At 38.3% G+C, this 20,550-nt stretch overlaps 2 protein-coding genes across 6 annotated transcripts in view; both read left to right on the top strand.

The window, feature by feature from the left end:
- LOC147176045 (F-actin-monooxygenase mical2b-like) overlaps nucleotides 1-1,502 on the top strand; it is a 51,445-nt gene extending 49,943 nt beyond the window's left edge. For all 5 annotated transcript variants that reach the window (XM_086073318.1, XM_086073317.1, XM_086073316.1 and 2 more), the window contains one exon: nucleotides 38-1,502. In XM_086073318.1, the coding sequence (XP_085929444.1) occupies nucleotides 38-273 (236 nt within the window). In that variant the 3' untranslated portion in view covers nucleotides 274-1,502. The remainder of the gene's footprint in view (nucleotides 1-37) is intronic.
- A 558-nt stretch (nucleotides 1,503-2,060) lies between these two features.
- Nucleotides 2,061-20,296, top strand: LOC147176044 (alpha-parvin). The gene is made up of 13 exons (XM_086074309.1): nucleotides 2,061-2,452; nucleotides 7,715-7,804; nucleotides 9,062-9,132; nucleotides 9,621-9,723; nucleotides 9,906-10,046; nucleotides 11,350-11,465; nucleotides 11,583-11,641; nucleotides 13,595-13,614; nucleotides 13,712-13,773; nucleotides 14,188-14,256; nucleotides 15,274-15,375; nucleotides 16,319-16,391; nucleotides 18,152-20,296. The coding sequence occupies exons 1-13, from the start codon at nucleotides 2,314-2,316 to the stop codon at nucleotides 18,226-18,228; spliced, it is 1,122 nt and encodes a 373-aa protein (XP_085930435.1). The 5' UTR covers nucleotides 2,061-2,313; the 3' UTR covers nucleotides 18,229-20,296.
- Nucleotides 20,297-20,550: the final 254 nt, after the last annotated feature.

The raw sequence follows: 20,550 nt of genomic DNA, 5'->3' as shown, positions 1-20,550 counted from the left end.
TTATTTTATTTTTTTAATTTTTTTTTCTCTCCCAAAGATACAAAGAAAAGCGCCTCTGAACTCCAGAAGGAGCAGGAGATCCTATCGGAGATTATGAGGACAGTGGAGAAAAGGGACATGCTGGTGTCTAAACTTGAGGAGCAGAGGCTGATGGAAAGAGCAGAAGACCAGGACTTGGAGAGCCTTGTGCTGTCTAAAGGCTACGAGTTTCATTGGGCCCAGGCTAATGACAGCTGGGCGTCAGATGAGTCAGGGCTGAAGGGTGACGTTTAAAGAAAGGCCAGGTCAAGCAAGCCAGGGAGTGCAATTCAAATGAAATAATGCTTGTGCAAAACTGGTCGAAAGATGAAAAGTAAACTCTATACCTTTCCATTATGTTCATCATCATAGCGTACAGCTAGTCTTGACTTTAAAGATTTTTAGCACACAGTTTTTTTTAATCATTGCAGAGACTTGAAAGAATCAAAATAGAACTACTGCCACAAAAGAAATGGCTTAATATCAACGTACTTCATATTTACTACTTGTGATCATGACTGACTGCCTTTTTGAACACTTCATCATGCTACTAGCCTGTGGACACAACTGCTGCTCTTTTTACATAACTTGGATTGTTGACAGATATGTCTTTTGTTGTATATGGTCACTTTTTATCACATGGACTAACCGGACACTTTACCTGGGGTTTCAATTTTGCACAGCTAGAATTTTGTAATTGTATAATGAATACACAGATGTTTCTTAAGTTCACTAATATAAGTTTGTCTCCTGTGTGTTGTGTGGGTGAATAAAGCCGCTTTGACACTGCCGTCATAACAAATTGGTGCATCACAGGTGTAACAGTAGAGCCGGGATTTACTAGCAGGTACCTTTCAAACAGAAGTCAGACTGCTGTTGTGGCTTTGCACTTTCATTAACAGTAATAATGTGAGGAGACATCAGTACAACCGTTGCAATTGCTTTCAAGAAAGTGGCGTGAACAGTGAGTCTTGAATGTTAAACTTCTCACTCCGCTTATGTACTGGTGGCATTTTGCCTTTATTGCCTCTGATACTACCTCAGAAGGCAACAGGTTTGCGGGTCGAATTTACCCTTCAATCCCGCATTGGGACTTTACACACTTGAGAGAACAAGGCTGTGAAAGATGGCCTGTATGAAAGTGGCTATGGTGTCATAAGGTGTTTGTTTTTTCATGTTGTACTGCTCATTTAATTGTAATCTAATGTGTGAATGTAGCTGAATAGTTAAGCAATGTACTCTTGTACAGTATATCCAGCCAATAAACAGGGGTGCAGTGTCTAGAAATTGCTACATGGCTGGAGTGTGCCTATCCTATACAGTTCAGTGTGACTACAATTGATTGCTGAAGTTAAATGGGAAGTGTTGAACCAAATTTTGAATTTGGTGGTATTTAAATGTGATTTTGCTACAGGTTTTGGTTTTATACCATTTGGTTTGTTTTAAAATGACCCCAATCTATAATAAAAATGGATTTAAATGTATTCCTGCTGTTGAATAACTTTGTTGAACTTGATTTGTTTTGTGAGCATATTGTCTGCATGTGAAAGAGAAACTAAACTTTCAGTGATGACCAGCTTTACAAAAAATTCCTATATATATATATATTTTTTTTTTAATATTTATATATATATATATATTTTATATGTATTTATTACTATTAAAGGGATACTTGACTTGGCTATTTCAGCAATAAAAAAATGTCTAGAATTAATTTGATAACTTTGACTATTATTAATGTACAATACATTTAAAAACACATTTTGTCACTTGCTGTTAACTAAATATGACATCACAGGTGCTCAAAGCTCAGGTAATGCCTAATCACGGCTCACCTGTACATTTTTTTTTTTGATGAAATATGCACGTAGCTCTTCTCCCAGACTTATTGGTGGAACCGTACGCTGCAATAGAATTTTCGCCGAGGAGACTGAAAACAACGTGCAAACGCCGCAGAGAAATCAGTGTATTGAAGGTAGGCACGCTTAACGATTGGCAACGCAAGATGGCCGCCGATGGCTTCACTTGATACGATGTAGAGGCGGAAATACGATTTGCCAGGTTCTTGTCCGTGGGCAAACTGCGTCCATTCAGTTAGTCTACCACAGCTGCTTCCTCTCCTGATGTTCTTCCAGAGAGGTGGGGCCTCTCACCACGGAGGAAAGAGTGGAATTCCATTTCCGCTTTAGGGAGTGGACCGGGTTTTTTTCGCACCCTTTCCAGAAAACTTTCAATTTCCACGTCAACTTCGAAAGTTTGAATCAACCAGCGTAGGACTGGAGTATTGTTCCAACAATGGCTTCCTCTCCTCAGAAGTCGCCGTCATCTCCTAAATCGCCGACAACGCCGAAATCTCCTTCTTCTCGAAAGAAAGACGACTCTTTCCTTGGAAAACTTGGAGGGACTCTGGCCAGGAGGAAGAAAGCTAAAGAAGGTAAACATCTAAGTAATAAGCCAAGAATCGAGGGCCGTTTTAATAATAGGAGAAATCCAAAAAATCAATATGAACGTAATCACTAAAAAGTGACTGACTGTCTTGTGTGTATGGGCTACGTGTTTATATCCATGTAAGGTCAAGAATTCACTTGTGACGTTCTCCTGTGGTCTCTGACAAGGCTCGCCTCTCTTCAGCCACTAACTTTGGTTTACAACAGTAATAGTGAAAACAAAGCTATTGTACAATAATTGCAATATTACTGTTATATCGGTAATGGTTTAACCATTTCCTAAAGTTAGCTAAAACTTAATAACAAAATGCAACACAATGTAGCGCTTAATATTGATGATGGTTTAATGTGATTTTTGATGTGGCACATGCATCTCCCTGTTAAACAAAAGCATAACTAAGAATTGTTGATTGCATCGTAATGTAACGAAATGTATGTTCCTGTTACCTTCTCAATATGCCCAGAATAAAACTGTAGATGCTCGCTGAACTGAGTTCTCAGTTCAAACCGACCTATCAAGCCATATGAGGAGTTTGGCGTGGCACCAATCAATACAATGGTTATGTGAGATTCTACAGGTAATTTTTTGCCCCTAAATTCTGATTGGGTTCAGAATAATGAGGCTATTCAGATGTACTGTATATTTGATTAAATTCAACTTTATTACTAAGGTGTAAGCATAGGGGGGGGGGGGGTGTTGTTTAGTAGTTTAGTTTATAATTAGAAGTGCAAAGAGTGATGATGTGTAGACTAGAGTGAGATCTATGAATGGTAGTGCAACATAAGTTAAAAGGTGAAATAAGGTATTGTTTGTAAACAGCGACAAGATGTGTGCAGCATTATTGCTAGTTTATCAATAGTGCAATATGGCATCGGAGGTAAAGTATGATACAATTACAATGAATACTATGGACATTCTGAGCAATAAAATACAGTATGGTCCAGATTACCAGTAGCAATAGTATTTCTTTAGGAAGATCGTTGTCCTGTACATTTATTAGTTTTTAAATAATTTAGTTAATCTGACTTAAAGATTGTAGGTTCCATGTAAACACCTTATTTGAGCTAGCACAACTGGATAATGCTATATTTTGTCTAGATTTTGGTGCATGTACACAACTAATAATAATTAATTATTTATTTATTTTTATAAATAATAAAAGTAATTGGCCCGATTGCCCATGGCCACTACGTGACATTGTCAGGCCACCCAAGATTCTTTTTTTTTCTTTTTTTTAAAGAGCTCAGTATTGTTCATTCGGAAATGTCATCATCATTGCTCTTTATTTTTAGTTATTTATTTATTTATTGTTTTTAATTTTTTATTTTTTATTTTTTTTGTGTGTGTGTGTGCGTGCGTGCGTGCGTGTATTTGTTAGCTCACCAAAAAACCTATACCTGGATTTCACCTTCCTTGGTTTTCTTTGGTCCCCTCGGGTCTCCTGACGGCGGTGTTCGGTTTAGGTGAACGGTATGAGATTTTTTCTAATAGGTTTTTTGGTGAGCCACCCAAGATTCATTGACGCTAGCCTAAATGGACCAGTACACATTTTTGCATATATACTATGAAATCAACATGTTCTTTTTTTTTAAAGATTTATTAGTCAATATTTTGACTTTTATCCATTTAAAATGATCAATCATCCTTTTTTCTTTTTTTTTTTTTACTGTTGCTGCAGATATTTATTCGCACGTCAGGTGAGGAATGGCTTCAACAAGATAAATAGACTCAAAAATGTGAAGTGGAAAATATTCAGCTAGATTTTCTATTACTAAAATCATGCATAATAAATGAACAGACAAATATCAGGCAATAATAAGTGTACTTTTTGTTTGTTTTACCAGCTTCCAATTTAATAGCCAATAACGCGACTCTGGTTCTTACCAGGGATGTGCGGTATAAACGGTTTTGTAGTATGCATTAGCCTGAAGGTAGCGATTTGGACACTATTGGTGAACCGCGGTGACAACATGTTTATTACATCTTTTGATCTCCCTTCGTGCTAACACTAAAGATATTACACCACCATCATGCTGTTGGCCGCTGTTCATATCGGGAACGCTTGATACTAGGGGTGGGAATCTTTGAATGTCTCACGATTCGATTCAATTCCGATTTTTGGGTCTGCGATTCGATTCAGAATCGAATTTCGATTTAAGAAGGATTTTTGATTGACAATGATTTTTGCTTCAATATATAGATGTGCAAGGAATTGTAATGATCTACTCCAGTCTGACTCGCCAATGCTAATTAGCGCACTACTCGCGGCACTTTTATCACTCAAAAGAACGACTCCACGCTTGAGAAAAAAAAACTTTTATTGGAATAACTTGATTGTGACTTTTTCCTTCTACTCTCTAATGTGGCTACAATTTAACAGTGTATTAGACCGCGTGGAACCACACTGCCCCTCAGTGGCCAAACTGGGTACAACATGAACAGCGCTCCAAATAAAGGCACACACAGACAAAAGGCAAGACAGTATAAAATAATTTAAATAAAATCGATTTTGGGACATTTAAAATCGATTCTGAATCATACTAAATGAGAATCGTGATTCTTATGAGAATCGATTTTTGGGCACACCCCTACTTGATACTCAATATTTTGCAGCACCTGTGCTCCCTAAAAGCTACGGCTGGCTAGCTAACATGGCTAAACATGATGCGGAACAGCAGAGGTTAAAGTTCTCTTTGCATCTGCTGTCAACATAGCATCAGTCACTAATTGTCGCCTCCATGGCAACAAATAGATATATTTCTAATAGAGGGCGGTTAGTAATGTTATCAACATTGGTGAGGTCATCATTTTTATTTTTATTTTAAGGTGAGGTCATCAACTACAAAACAATAATGTGATCATTCTGTAGCGTCACCGGAAACACGTCGTGTCATTCCCTGCCTCTGTGAGCATGATTTTCAAGTGTTTTCACATGGAAGTGGAAAGCGCTCCTTTTAAATGGATGATTACTTGGTGCTGCTCTGGTTTACTGTTCCACAGCTGAGCCTCATTTGATGCTGTTGCATGTAATCGCATCAAACTCATGCTGGCAGGACAAGAGACACACACACACACACACTCACTTGCGCAGCGTGTGTGTGTGCGTGTGTTCTATGATTTGATGGAAGGCCTTGGCTACTGGCTTTTTTGACGATCATTGATTCAATTTCACGTCACTGTGACGCTTATGGTCAGTCGCCAAAGCGGTTGCCATAGTAAAGTGCAGTAATAGCCAGTTGAAACTAAAGCGAAGAGAGGATGAGGATGTTAAAGTGCTATAGTCATGGGAACCGGATTGGATGAATCAAATAGATAGATAGAGGATCAGAGATCTCAAACTGCGTGATGGAGGAGACAGCAATAGTAATACACAATTTGTTGTGCTGAGCAAAAGTAGAACAAACACATCTTGTGGCTGAGTGTTTTTAGAGTTGCATGCTCAGATTCAAGAAGTTCTTAGGGGGAGCACATGTCCTGCCACCTCCTGGGAGGGGGTGGGGGGGGGGGACTTTGTTCACCAGGTAGGCGATAAAATATGTCAGCCATTTGCATCCTCACATGGAGAAGCCAAGTTCTGATTCATGTGATGCATTGCATTTCTGCTTTTCCAACATTGACACAAAAGGAGAGGGAAGTGATATGTATGATATGTTATCTACATTGTGGGTACTGATGATACGTGAAAGTCGGGTTCACTTTCTCGTGCAGCTAATCAAATTTGTGCTGCGCAAATATAGTAGATTTTAAAATTGCCGGCCGACTTAAACTCTGAGACACACCACACGTGAGGAGGAAAAAATCACGGGAATAACAGTTTTGAACGTACCGTGTGTGGTGTGTAGCCATACTGCACAATCAACATACTACACACGAGCCAAGTTAATTCATGAAAGTCACGGGAAGTCTCGCAAAACATCTCCAGATTAAACGTGACTTCCGAGTCAACAAACATGCAGGACCAGTCGCGATACTTCCTGGTTTTCAGCCGAAAAAGCGGCATAAGAAGAACATGCGTTGTTTAAAGGAGTGTAAATGCTTGCCCCTCGGTGTTGGCAGCGCGGGTTCGCGTTCCACTCGGAGATCCACGTTAATTTGTGTAGTATCAGTGTGTGCGTGTTTAAAAAAATAATTAAATTTAAAAAAGGAGTGTAATAGCGCATGCACGGGCCAATTCTTCTGCTGTGTGAACCAGGCTTAAAGCAGCACCAATCTTTAATGTTGCCAGGAGCCAGATACATATTTTTGTAATAATTATCAACAATGATTTAACAAGCTGAAAACACATTTGTTCAAGCTCATTTTTAATTAAAAGGTGTGTTTATCAATGTATGGTAGGTTTGTGGCTGGTGTTGATTATGCAGATGCTGTTCCATGGAAGGCAAAGAAATTCACAGGATGTTCGCTCCATGCTCCCGAGACGAACATGTCGAATGGCTGAGCCTCCTGAGCTACCTGACAAACTGAGAAGGAAAACATGCTGGGCATGTTAGAAGCAGCTTTCTGATAAAAATAGCATTTAGTGGTATCCACAAGTGCTTTTCTGGTAAATAACAATGTTGTTGTTGTTTTTTGCTTCCAAACACACGGTCCACAAGGTTTAGGATTGGCATGCTTCTGTTTTGCTGGGGGTAAACAGGGCATAGCAATGGCACAATAATAAACTTGATCCAGATAATTTTTTTATGTTGTATGTATAATTGTTTTTTATTTGTTTTGTATAATTCATTTTCCAAGTTTGTCATTGGCCATACAGTTTTATTTCTACATGATCCTTCAGTTGACTACCATCTGTAGAGTTGTATAAATAATCTCACGTATCTTTCGAGCTTGTAATGCAGGCAGTGAAAACTGGTCTGTGGTGCACTGGATGTGATATCATGTGTATTGTTTTTATGAATGCACATTCAGTCATATTTTGAATTGGGGTGATTAGATTCACCGAGCCTGCAAAGTTTTAGCTTGGGCATGGGCAGGTTGTTGGTACCAGACTAAATATGGAAATCTGGACTGGAAATCAGTCACACGAGCCCAAGTAAGGCAATTGAGAATATATTCTTACCTTGGGTGTAAAATATAGAATAGTAGAATAATTTGAATTGAAATTCTCAAGAGGATTCAATAAATGATTGCATTATTCCTGATATCCTTTGTTACTTTTATACCCAGTGACATCAGTCAGTTTATCACTGACATCACAATTATGTTGTTTTATTTACTGATTTATAATACCTGTTTTTCATCACTCCAGTGTCTGAGCTCCAGGAAGAGGGGATAAATGCCATCAACCTTCCTCTAAGCCCCACCCACTATGAGCTTGACCCAGAGGACACCATGCTAGGTATTCACATCACAGTCAGTCCTTCAATTACACGTGAACATTTTTAGTGCTTTAATAATAGGGCAGTATTCACAAGCTCTAGACTGTTTTAGAAATCTACTATCATGACAGTTTTCTTTAATTTATGGGTTGAAGATTGCATAATCTTGACATGCAAAAATATCATACTTTCATACCAAGCAGGCGGAATTATCGCAGGGTTTTTCCTGTGTACAAAATTCAAAGGTGGCCACCTCCACCTAATTTGCTCGCCACCTCCAGCCTGAGCCACTGATATCGCTCAACACAGCGCTCCGGCTGTGTTGATTGAGCTCGGCAGGAACGCATTTTAACTGCAGTTGCAGTGTTGCGCCATTATGGAGGCGCTATATCAACAGCAGTGCACCGGAAAGACCTGAAGCAACAGCCATTCAACCTTTTTAAACTTTAATGTACCGAAGAAGAAACAGATCATGGAGCAACCGTTGCACATGCCGTTGCACACGGCGAAGTCATAAAAACACTATATGCAATTAACATAATAGTGTTTTACAACATCGCTGAACTATATTTACAATTTAATATGTACCAGTGGATGCATTTTTAATGATTAGAGTTTAAAAATGGCATCTTTGTATTCATATACCGTAAAAAATGGCTTTAAGGAGGGCGGCTCATAATGGTATAGGTTACCGCTGCGAGTACCGATACCTTAAAACATAAGTGTCAATCTCTGGTCCTCGAGGGCCGTACTCCTGCAGGTTTTGGAGGTTTCCCTTTTCCAACATAAGCTGATTCCAATCAGCAGGATCATTATCAGGCTTATGCAGAGTTTGCTGATGAGCTGATCATATAACAGCTGTGTTGGAGAAGGGAAACATCCAAAACCTGGAGGACTCAGTTTGACACTTATGCCTTAAAATAAGACCGGTATTGGCACCCGTACCTGGTATCGATAGTCACCCATCCTGGTCAGGATGATAAAACCTCTGCCTCATTTTAGGCTCGGAAAAACCCTGTATCGAGCTCGGCAATGAAGCCCCATTTCCACTGAGAAGTGCAGTTCAGTTTAGTGTGACATGAAACACGTTTGTGTTCTCTCTATCAAGAAAATAAGGATGTAATAAGTAATTCCGTGCCATCTACTTTCCAAGTTGTGTCAGTAGCGTACTGGGCTGACGAGTCATTAGTCATCCTATCAAAGAAAATAAGAAACAACGTTGTTGGACTGCCATAAACAAATTTCTGCCATAAACTGACATCATGTTCATCTTCTAGAGGAGAATGAGGTGCGTACCATGGTGGATCCAAACTCCAAGAACGACCGCAAACTGCAAGAACTTATGAAGGTTAGTGGTGCAAGGAACAAGTATTCAGACACCTCAACTGAGTCTATTTTACACCTATCAGCAGACGTCCCACATTTGATGAGAGGAGCTGGAAACATGTGAAGGTGAAACCCGAGTTGCAGGAAGAAGTTGGAATCTACAATAAAATATAGTCATAATATTTCTGCATCAGTAGTAGCACAATACAATTGTTCACTAATCGATATGATTGAAGAAAAACATCTACAATAGCAAAAATCAAAGAGGGTGAACTTTGGCACATAATGCATACAACAAAATTAAAGAAATTAATACAAACGTAAAAATGTAGACAGTAGAAAAGCTCTCAAAAACTTTTTGCGAACAAGAAAAAAACTTTCATAGCTAATTACTGTAGTTTATAAAAACACAAGCAAGTCGCAATTGCTCATACTTGTGTTTTAGCAGGCAGCACTCATTGCATCACTGCAGTTCAGTCCCGCAAGGAATGTTGTCATGTGCTCACACAGGTGTTGATAGACTGGATAAATGATGTTCTCGTTGGGGAAAGGATCATTGTGAAGGATCTGGCTGAAGATCTCTATGACGGACAGGTCCTGCAGAAACTATTTGGTGAGTATTAGTTTCAAATGTTTACACAAAAATCTGTACCTATAGTAAGATATAATGTATTCAATTTTCTCAACTCTACCAATACTGTTCTTTGTTCTCTCTCAAACAAGACATAATGTATTGTTTGTTATATCAATGCTTGCCATGCTTATTACGTACTGTATGCTTGTGATGGGTTTCAGAAAAGCTGGAAGGTGAGAAACTGAATGTGGCGGAGGTGACGCAGTCAGAGATCGCACAGAAGCAGAAACTGCAGACTGTTTTAGAACGGATCAACGACTCACTCAAACTCTCTACAATGAACATTCGCTGGAATGTGGACTGTAAGTGACACTGTTGTTGTCGTCACACAACCTATTCAATTTCACTGACAATTTCATGCACTTTGGTCATCGACATTTTATGCTGTTGGCTTTATTCAGTAAAGTAAACTGGGATTACAGAAATTGTTGTATATTTCTTCTTGCAATACAGTATAATTTGGTTTGTAATTGGAATTACAGAGCGGTAAAGAGTAGGAAAAACACAGGTATGCGCATTAATGGTATACTGTATACATGCAGGTGATTCCAACCAGTACTGGGAACTTGAATGTTACCTTGATACAGTACTTGCTTTTAAATCTCATGGTCGGAAAAATAAGCATTACCGTACTTAAGTTGTCTATGGACTATTAATGGAGCATTAACCATACGCATATATATCAGGCTGATTCAAACCCTGCATACTTTCTGGACGCATCATTTATTATTATTATTGGAATAAAGCCTAATTTTAACTTGAAGGGAGATTAACTTGGGTAAGTAGACAGAAGATACACTAGTGCTGAAAAGGATGTCCTTAGAGGCATGTTAGTAATTTCTCTTAAATAAAAAATAAAAAAATCCTAAAAGCGTGAATGAATACCAACAAATCCAATTGATCATGCTGTCCTTTTATGTTGAGTTTTGTCTTAATTAATTTTACCTGTCCTCACTTTTACCCTGTCCTGAATCATGTCTGACCTGCTTTCAATCGTATGACACATGATCACTCTAGATTTTTAAAAATGTTTTGTTTTTACAACAGTGCTCCTTTTTACATCCCATCAATTTGATCTGAATTAATATTCATTACTGAAAGGTGGGGACCAGAAGAAATCTGAGAATTTAAGTTTAAATTTACTGCTGAAAATGTCATGTTTGTCAGAGAAACAATGATTTTATATATATAAAATTGTGCCAAAGAATTCCTTTGTGAAAACTTTGCAGAGATTTACTGAACTTCTTCAATGCATGAACTTTATCTTTTGTCTGGTGTTTTTGCTGCTACTTAGCAAAAACACCACACAGGTGTGTCTTTTATTTTCTTTCTTATTTTCTTTTTGTGTCCTCATTTGTATTATTTCTCCATTAAATTAATTAATTGGGGGGGCGGGAGTGCTACACAAAACTTTTTGAAAGGGGATGAAAGGAGAAAACACATTAATTGGTGTTAGATTGATATATATATATATATATAATTAAGAAAGAATAACAAGCACACAGACTAACAGCTGTAGCTAGCACTAATTCTGATTTTACCAGACAAATATTAATTTGACCAATCACTGACGCACACAACTTCTTTGTCTTTCACAACATAAAGCGGTCCATGCGAAGAGTATCGTCGCCATCCTTCACCTGCTCGTCGCGCTGTCACAACATTTCAGGGCACCAATCAGGTTGCCAGACCATGTTTCTATTCAAGTAGTTGTGGTCCAGGTGAGTAGCAACACTTATTTTATATGCATCTTCTCTGTCCAGGTTTAAGAGTCACTGCCAATAATATGTTTGCATCATTTTTCTGTTAGAATGACTTTCATCTTCTCTGGATTTCAGAAAAGAGAGGGCATCCTCCAATCCAGACAAATTCAAGAAGAAATCACTGGTAACACAGAGTAAGTAGTAGAACAGAAGAAGTAATTTACTGCTTTTTATATCCATTTAAATGTGTACAAGTGATACTCACACACTGCAGATATGCTTGCAGAGCTTTCCATATATGAGTGTGTGTTTTGAGAAGGAAAAGAGAGCATTAGAGGTGTTAATCAGTGAGCCACAGTGACTGCCTAGTGCCTAGCAATTTAGCTCATGGTACAGAGAGCATCGCACACATCAATTAGGAGTGTGTTCACTGAAATTATGCAAGTTCAACCATGGCATAAACGATATTTTAAAACAGGATTATTCTCAACACAATGATGAAATGTTGGGATTATACAAATAAAACAGCAATGACCGTTTCACATTGCAAATAAAAAAATCAAGTTGGTAAATTCATTTTTCAACAACTAAAGCACTTCATTCAGGTGTTAGCCATTAGTGTGAGAGACCGAGCTTGTGTCTGCTACTCAATGACTCCTGGACTTCAGGGGTAGTTTAATTATGTTGCCATTGCAGCAGTGGGAAGAGGCAAAGTGTGGTTGTAATGTGAAGTCAAATGGAGTTAAAAATGTATTCTTTCATTTTATTCAGTAATCCATCCCTCATCCATCCTTTATTTGACAAAACCGTTTTATTATTTATTAATAAATTTAGCAATGCACACTAACTCTCAAACTGGAATTGAGAAGGGTGGGCATTTAATTCAATACCGGGTCTAGTCAAACACACATCAAAGTATGCATTGGTTCCCTGTTACATGACTTAAAATGCAATAAAAAATCTGGTCTTTCATAAATGTAAGAAAATACTTTTAAATTCATGTGAACGGTAAATTTCAAGAAAACAGAAAGATACCCAAAAAAATAGTTATGGTTTTATGAATCTATTGGGCTCGAAAAAGAAAATCTATTTGATATAGATTATTTGATTATTTTTTTTTACCCAGAGCTTTTTTTGCGTGGGTTACAGGGTCTTGACCACAGCAAAATCTTAACTAGCTCTAGCAGTTTTTCTACAAAACACTGTCATATGTAAACAATATACAATTGCTTGATTAACTGATTTTATGTGCTTAAATAAAAATAATAATAACAATAATATATCAAAGTAGCCCTTGCATCGTTAATTTTTTCTGTATATGGCCCTTAGAGGAAAAAGTTTGTACACCACTGAATTAAAGCAATCTACACAAATACTGTATTGTGTGAAGTAGTCTAGTATTGGAGCAGAGCAGGCGATGTATTAGTACCCGTTGTTGAACAACAGTAGAGTCTCTATGTCCCACACACATACACACGTGCAAGTCACACATCTGGGTTGCTGTGGAGCAAGAGACTGCGACCTGACAGCAGCAACGAGAAAGATAACAGCAGGACAGCGAAACACACAAACGAGCACTAGCATGGTTATTAGCATAGCACCACGAGTATTGCCCAGACATGCCTGCCCATAAACTTAATGTATGTCCATGGGAATGTGTGATTTCTTTCTGGCCTGCCCTGCTGCGATAGCTCCTCGACAGGGACATTTGAACTGCAGCAGTTGTTCTTCTCCAAAAGCATGTGATGATCTCCAAACATGATGATGATGATGCACCCCCCCCCCCCCCGCCCTGTTAACATGGAGAAGCTGTTTTCTCCATTCATTGTATCAATACCCAGCTGTGTTGTTTTGCTGTTGAGATGATTTTACAATATGGAGTCACCGTGGACCTCTCACTGATGATGCCCGGGTTCTGTAACTGTGTTTCTCGTTAATCTAATTATGATGCCATAGCTACGTCTATTGTTGAATCATTTCTAATCCCCCTCTTGTTCTCCACATTCCTCTGTGATTGAATTGGAAGCACTTGTCTTTCATTCTCCCATTTTCTATAGAGATTCAAGTGTGAAATTGTGAATAACATGAAATTACACGTTTTTTTCTTTGTATTTTGACACATTTTTTTTCTCTTCTTATTTTACCAGGGCTTTCTCTGGAAGACATGGTATGTTGTTATTAAGATATTACCAGCCTTTTTCTAGATAAGTTCATATATTGTTTTCTTTTTTGGGTTTAATCATTTATTCCATGTTTTCCCACAGAGCGTGATGCTTTTGACACCCTGTTTGACCATGCTCCAGATAAACTCAATGTTGTCAAAAAGGTAGTGATGCTTTGCACACATATTTCGACCTTGTGTCTGCATAACAAACTCTTCAATGTCTTAAGCAGACATTTAACCACAACTACATGTGTCAAATTAGAATACCCTTTTTTTTTAACTCCCACAAAATGCACACATTCACTACTTTGGATCACATCCGGCATCATCAGCTAAGCTCTTCAAAGCAAAACATCTTGGACTGTGAGAGACGGTCCCAAGTGGAGCTTCTTGAGCTTCCAAATAAAGCAAATGTTGACTGGATCTGAGGCCGGGGGGTGTTTTGAGAGGCAAAACTAAGAGGATGCACAGCAGTACAACACACCATTGTCTGAGCACAATTCCTTTAATAGTATTTATTTTTTGTTTGTCTCTCTAGTTTTTGTATCTGATAAATTATTGACTTTGTTTTCTCAGACACTGATCACATTTGTGAATAAACACCTAAACAAGCTCAACTTAGAGGTGTCGGAATTGGAAACACAGGTATGACAACCCTCACACACACACACAGAAATAATTTGTAAATTATCTTAATTAAAGGGCAAAGATGGTTTTAAATGGAAAGAGGGCGGGGCTGTGAAGTAATATTTTTGTCGTGTATTCTTCACACTAAAAGCAGTTGGGTCAAGAATGGACCGACCCAAAGGGTTAAACAAACGACCCACAAACTGTTTGGGTTGATTGAATAACCCAATTGAATTGGGTCAAAAATTAAACCGACCCAACTTTTTGAGTTATTTAACATAAAAACTCGAGCCAAATTAATATTAATAACCCACAAAGCAACCAAATATTTGTTTGTGGGTTATTCATTTGATTAAATGTTTTTACTTAATTGTGATCATTAATGAACCAACCCAAATTTTTGAGTTGTTTAACAAAAAAAAGTTGTGTCCAATTAAATTAATAACCCACAAAGCAATGTTTTAGGAAAAAAACTAACAGGTGATTCAGAAGAAACTTCTACTCAATTAGAACTCTCTAAAAACAGTTGAAAATTGGACTGACCCACTAACTTGTATCAATTTGACACAAGTTTGGGTTGTAACCCAAAAACTGGGTTGTTTTATACAAAACAATTCAGAAAGTTGGGTCAAATTGACCCAAGTTAACAGGTCATCCAAATTTTGACCCACATTGGGTTTGTTCTTGACCCAGCAGTTTTAAGAATGTACACTCTAAAAACAGTTGGCTCAAAAATAAGCCAAAATTACAGTTAATACTGTTCTCAGTCCTGCTACTTGCGTCTTCTCTAACCTCATGATCCACAAGTGAGTGACGGCACACTAATGTTATATGCGGTATATCTGCTCGCAACACTTAAAAAAATATATATATAGATATTACATTTTCTTGAAATCTACTTGGGTGGCCCGCCCGAGTATTAACATGGTGTGGGAAACACTGAGTTCGTTTTTTCCTAAAACATTGCACCATCATGTCTACATATATTGATCTCCTAGCAGGCAGCTGGTGTCTTTACCTACCTGTGTGTGTCAGTTTGCAGATGGTGTTTATCTGGTGTTGCTGATGGGTCTGCTGGAGGGATACTTTGTGCCACTCTACAACTTCTTCCTCACACCGGAAAATTTTGACCAGAAGGTTGAGTGTGCTCTCCATTTTTAGATATTATTTGACTCTGTGGCATAGTTTAATGAAACTTTCAAGTTGATCCTCCAGTTTTCTGAGGAACATCATGCACACATAGCCAGGGTCTGCCCTCAAAAGCTTGGTTCCATGCCATCTCTTTTCCTCAGAGCCCATTCAATGCGCAGCCATCTCTCCTCTCTATTGGCCTCTCTAGTACCACGGTATTCTAAACAGGCAATCTACGGAGACACCACAGTAGCCTTTTGTAACCGTCTTGGCCAGCCAACCCTGCCAAGCTGTGAAGCAGAATGGCAACCGCTGATACAATGTGCACAATTCCAACCACACGCACACACACACACACACACACACACACTTCTGGCCTGGAAGAACAGGCAGGAGCTCATAGCATCTGTAATCTCTTCTACGCAGGGAAAGACTGGAGTGATGGCTTAGGGGCTCCGTTTTGTGTGTGCCCACCCCCAGCGCCTGCTCATTTTTAACTTAGCTCATCTTGTTTTACGGCACGAGACGGCCACACATAATGGCTATGAAAACATTGAAATCACTTCACCTCTAGTAGGAGTAAGTAACTGGATGTTATACTCTTTGTTTATTCTTAAATTGCTTTATTATTTTTATATTTCATTATATATTGCTCTATTACCTTTAGATTTTTTTTTTACTATTATAATGATTTCTATATAAAGTATATAAGTATAAAAGTAGTACAAATGTACTACATTGATAGTTTGTTTCTGCAGATCCATAAAGTGGTGTTTGAGGTTCGAGGTGTTGCTGTGTGTATGGTAACCAAATTGAATTGTCACAAGGTGTATTGTGGCATTTAGCCTCAGGGTTCCTATTTGGCACACATCAGTGTTGGGTTTTCATTTAGTTGCATGGGGGCAAAGCGGTGAGCAGCTTGCGTAATAGATGTTCATTCTCACCATAGGTGCATAATGTGTCCTTCTCGTTCGAGCTGATGCAGGACGGCGGTCTGGAGCGACCAAAGCCGAGGCCAGAGGGTAAGAAACTGTTACACAATCATTTTAAGTGCAAGGACAGTTATTTATAAAATTGCTCCAAACCCCTCTTATTTAAAAATAAAAAATGTAAGAATGAGGTTTCATCCAACTCATTATTTTGTTTAGTCAAATGTGTATTTTCTCCTTAGTAATAATAATAATAAACTTTATTTGTAGAGTGTTTACAAAGGGCTTTAACAGACCAATTACAACACAAATCCCAGACAATAAAATGCAAACAGCCTAACTACAGAACAGCAACAGTAACAATCAAGGCTAAAAAATAGAAAAAAATGGATTCCGACAACCCAATTTGAGATTACAACAAATGAATCCCAAAATAAAAGTAAGTCCACAAAAATAATATTAAAAGACAATAAATACAAAATTAAATAATTAACACAAAAGCCAGGGGAGAAAACACCATTACTTAAAATCCAAGTAATTTAAAAGCTGCAACTGATCCCGCGTTTTAAGCCTTGGCTTTGCAACAATCAGGAGGCCTTGACCCAAGGATCTGAGACAACAGGCTGGCTCATAGGTGGTTAAACAAATAGACAGTTCACATAAGTACAGTTGCTCGGAGCCAGTCAAATACATGCTTTAAAAGTAATCAGTCGAATCTTAAAATCAATTCTAAGACAGACTGAGAGCCAGTGAAGTGGGCTGATGTGGTGCCACTTATTAGAATTAGGGAGAAACCTAACTGCTGCATTCTGAGCCAACCGGAGGCGCGAGAATGATTTTTTACCAATACCGGGGAGGAGTAAATTGCAATAATCTCACCTGGAGAAAATAAGAGCATGAATCAGTTGTTCAAGGTCAAATTGATTTTACTTTGGCTATGGTATTCAGATGCAGTAAACATGACTGGACGACTTTATTGATATGGGTTGTGAAGGGAAAATCTGAGTCCAAGAGGACTCCTATTTTTTTATTTTGTTTTCGAGATTTAATATTCTGAGCAGTATTTGGCAGGTTCAATAGTAATATTCCAAATTTGGAGTTATTGAATTGAAGGAAGTTATGAGTCATCCAGCAACTGATGTCAGACAGGCAATCTTTTACAGCATCTGGGTTTCTAAGGCCCTCTGGACTCAGTGGAATTCCTATTGGTGTGTCGTCGGCATAACAGTGAAATGATTCATTATGACGCTCATAATTTAGCCAAGGGGCATCATATAAATGGGAAATAAAATTGGGCCTAAAACGGAACCTGGCGGTACACCACCGGTGAAGGCAGAAGAGCCTAAGCAGTGGTTGCCTATGGTGACTGCAAATGTTTACTCTAAAAGATAAGAGTAAAAGCAAATCAGTGCAGTATTTGTGACCCCGCACAACATTGTTGAAGGTGATCAATTCAAATAGTGCGGTCCATTCTGTCAAAGGTGGCACTAAGATCCAGCAAAATGAGTATTCAGCCCTCCCCTTTATCGGTTTAAGGTAAGTCTGTACATTTTTACACGTGGTCTGTTTTTGCTACTTTATTGATAATAATAATATTTAATCGAGCCTATTCTAAGTGAACATCCACCTTAAAACAACTCAGTGTTACATGGTTACAGACTGGCTGGTCAAATATTTACCAACTAAAGTTGTAGGCGAGGGCTGACCAAAACCTGAGCTGCAATATAATTGGACATTTGTGACATTTGCATATGACCTTTAAGCCTTAGCGAAGAGACCACAATATTCTCTTTTGTTGTGAATATTGCCCTGTCATAATGGCTGTATCAATGCTTTTCTTTTCCTCCTTTCAGATATCGTCAACTGTGACCTTAAGTCAACTCTTCGTGTCCTCTACAACCTCTTCACCAGGTACAGGAATGTAGACTGAGGACCCAAGCTACAAAAAGGAGACTTTTTTTTTTTTATCAATGGACCACATGTTATAGCTTATAAATACATCAATGCGTTTTTATTTGAATTCATATGTACCATTTTACAAATGAGCACACTTTAATCCCCGCAGCATCACTTTTTGTGACACCTTTGGAAAAAAGTTTGTTCAAATCTGTCAAATGTTTCACATTTCTTTTGAAACATCATCATTGTATTTATTGTACATTTAATACGTTTATCCTGTCTTTTTTTCATCCCCTTGAAGTGCCTTTAATTAAACGTACACTACTTGATAATGGAGTGAGTACCGATACGCTACGGTACGTCATGTCCCGGACATCTTAAGAAACTGAAACTGCGCTTCTTCAAACGATGGTAGTTAGTTGTTATATGATGCAGGTGATATTGTTGTAGACTTGGGACCTTATTTACTATCTGTACAAAAACAGTACACAAACGGCTGTAGATACTGGTCTAATAACTAAGTGCAAACTAGGGGTTGGAATCTTTGAATGTCGCACAATTCGATTCCGATTTTTAAGGCCTGCGATTCGATTTAGAATCGATTTTTGATTAAGAACGATTTTTGATTCAAAATGATTTGATTGACAATGATTTTTGCTTCAATCTATATATGTGGAAGGAATTGTAATGATCTACTCCAGTCTGATTCGCTAATGCTAATTAGTGCGCTACTCGCGGCACTCAAAAGAACGGCTCCACACTGCAAAAAACTTTTATTGGAATAACTTGATTGTGACTTTTCCCTTCTACTCTCTAATGTGGCTACAACTTAACAGTATATTAGACCACATGGAACCACACTGCCCCTCAGTGGCCAAATCGGGTACAACATGAACAAAGCTCCAAATAAAGGCAAGACAGTATAAAATAATTTAAATAACATTGATTTTGGGACATTTAAAATCGATTCTGAATCGTACTAAATGGGAATTGCGATTCTTATGAGAATCGCTTTTTGGGCACACCCCTAGTGCAAACCAGAATTGTGTCAAATCAAATGTGCTAAATTGCCACACACTCCATTGAATGTGTTGTCCTGTGATATGCTGTACCCACACCAAAAAGGAACCGCACAGGCAATCTTGGACGGGTGACGACCTGGGTGCACTTGGTTTACGCCCGTTTTTGTAATCGCACACTTTTAGCTAGATGAAGCGTTATCCTCTTACTCATGTAAACACGTCAAAGCTAAACAAAAATAAACAAACGTGAAATTAAACTCCACTTTATATTGGAGTAAAAATAGCTACAGAAATCATAGAACTCAAACATGCAGAATTGCTCTTCACACTGACGATGGATTGCGTTCCTGCCACCCGCAGGTCTTTTATTTTCGCCCACACTGTCAACACCAATCACATCCAGAAGTCAAAAAGCAGCCTTACTCTGGACCGCGTTCCCCATCGGTACAGTTTGTTCATAGTAGCAGTTCCAAAATGTCGACACGATCAGAATCTGTATTGTGGCAGAGGTTTGATTGATGGGGAAATGCCTGATGCACCTCAAAGAGAGAAAAAAAAAGTAGAAAATAACAGCAGTAGGCACCGGTCTATCATAGCCGTGTTTTGTTTTGTGTTTGGTGTGGTTTTGCGTTAAACTACAACACCCTTTCTGCAGTACTTGAGTTAAAATGTCATACTTTTTATAGCTGGGACACATTGCACAATTAGTCACATAACCCCTCAGTATTTTGTACTTCGCTGGCGTAGGGCCGAGACCTCGCATGTCACAATTTGCTCAATTTCATACAAATTTGTACTAATGGTTAATCCAGGTATGGATGTTATTTTATAATTTATTGACCAATCTAAAAGAGAACTGGTTGAACAAATGAATTTTTTGGAGTCTCCTGATGATTTTGGAGATATGTGGATTCCCCCCTGACGCCAGCGACATGCATAGTGTGCTATCATACTGTACGTTCAGCAACATAAATGTGATTTTATGTTTAGCAAAAACGTTACACTGCCAGCATGTTGACTGTTATGTATCTATTTATGTTTTATATCATTTAATAAATAATCCAATATCACAATCAAGCTACAAGTTTTAAAGTATTTGTTTCCCCTAAAAAGAAAGCACCTTCCTGGGGTTTGGGGTTTGAATCTCTGACTTCCTCTCCCATTCCAGAAACAAGCATGTTCTTAATTGGGGACTCTAAATTGCCCTTAGGCGTGAACGATTATTTGTATAACATGATTTTTATAAATGTCAATCATTTATATTGTAACGTTGTTGCCACTTAAGTGAGTTTTTTTTTTAGAAGAAGAAAAAAATCAAGTGTTTTTACACA

This window comes from Leptonotus elevatus, chromosome 4 (assembly GCF_054856555.1).
Source record: "Leptonotus elevatus isolate MCC_2025b chromosome 4, RoL_Lele_1.0, whole genome shotgun sequence".
Lineage (NCBI taxonomy): Eukaryota > Metazoa > Chordata > Actinopteri > Syngnathiformes > Syngnathidae > Leptonotus > Leptonotus elevatus.
The sequence above is the reverse complement of the archived record's forward strand: the minus strand, read 5'-3'. Positions and strand labels throughout refer to the sequence as shown.

Coding starts and splice junctions, on each gene's coding strand:
- LOC147176044 (XM_086074309.1), top strand. CDS start 2,314: ATGGCTTCCTCTCCTCAGAAGTCGCCGTCATCTCCTAAATCGCCGACA. Junction 11,642..13,594: donor GAAATCACTGGTAACACAGA/GTAAGTAGTAGA, acceptor TTATTTTACCAG/GGCTTTCTCTGGAAGACATG. Junction 14,257..15,273: donor TGTCGGAATTGGAAACACAG/GTATGACAACCC, acceptor TGTGTGTGTCAG/TTTGCAGATGGTGTTTATCT.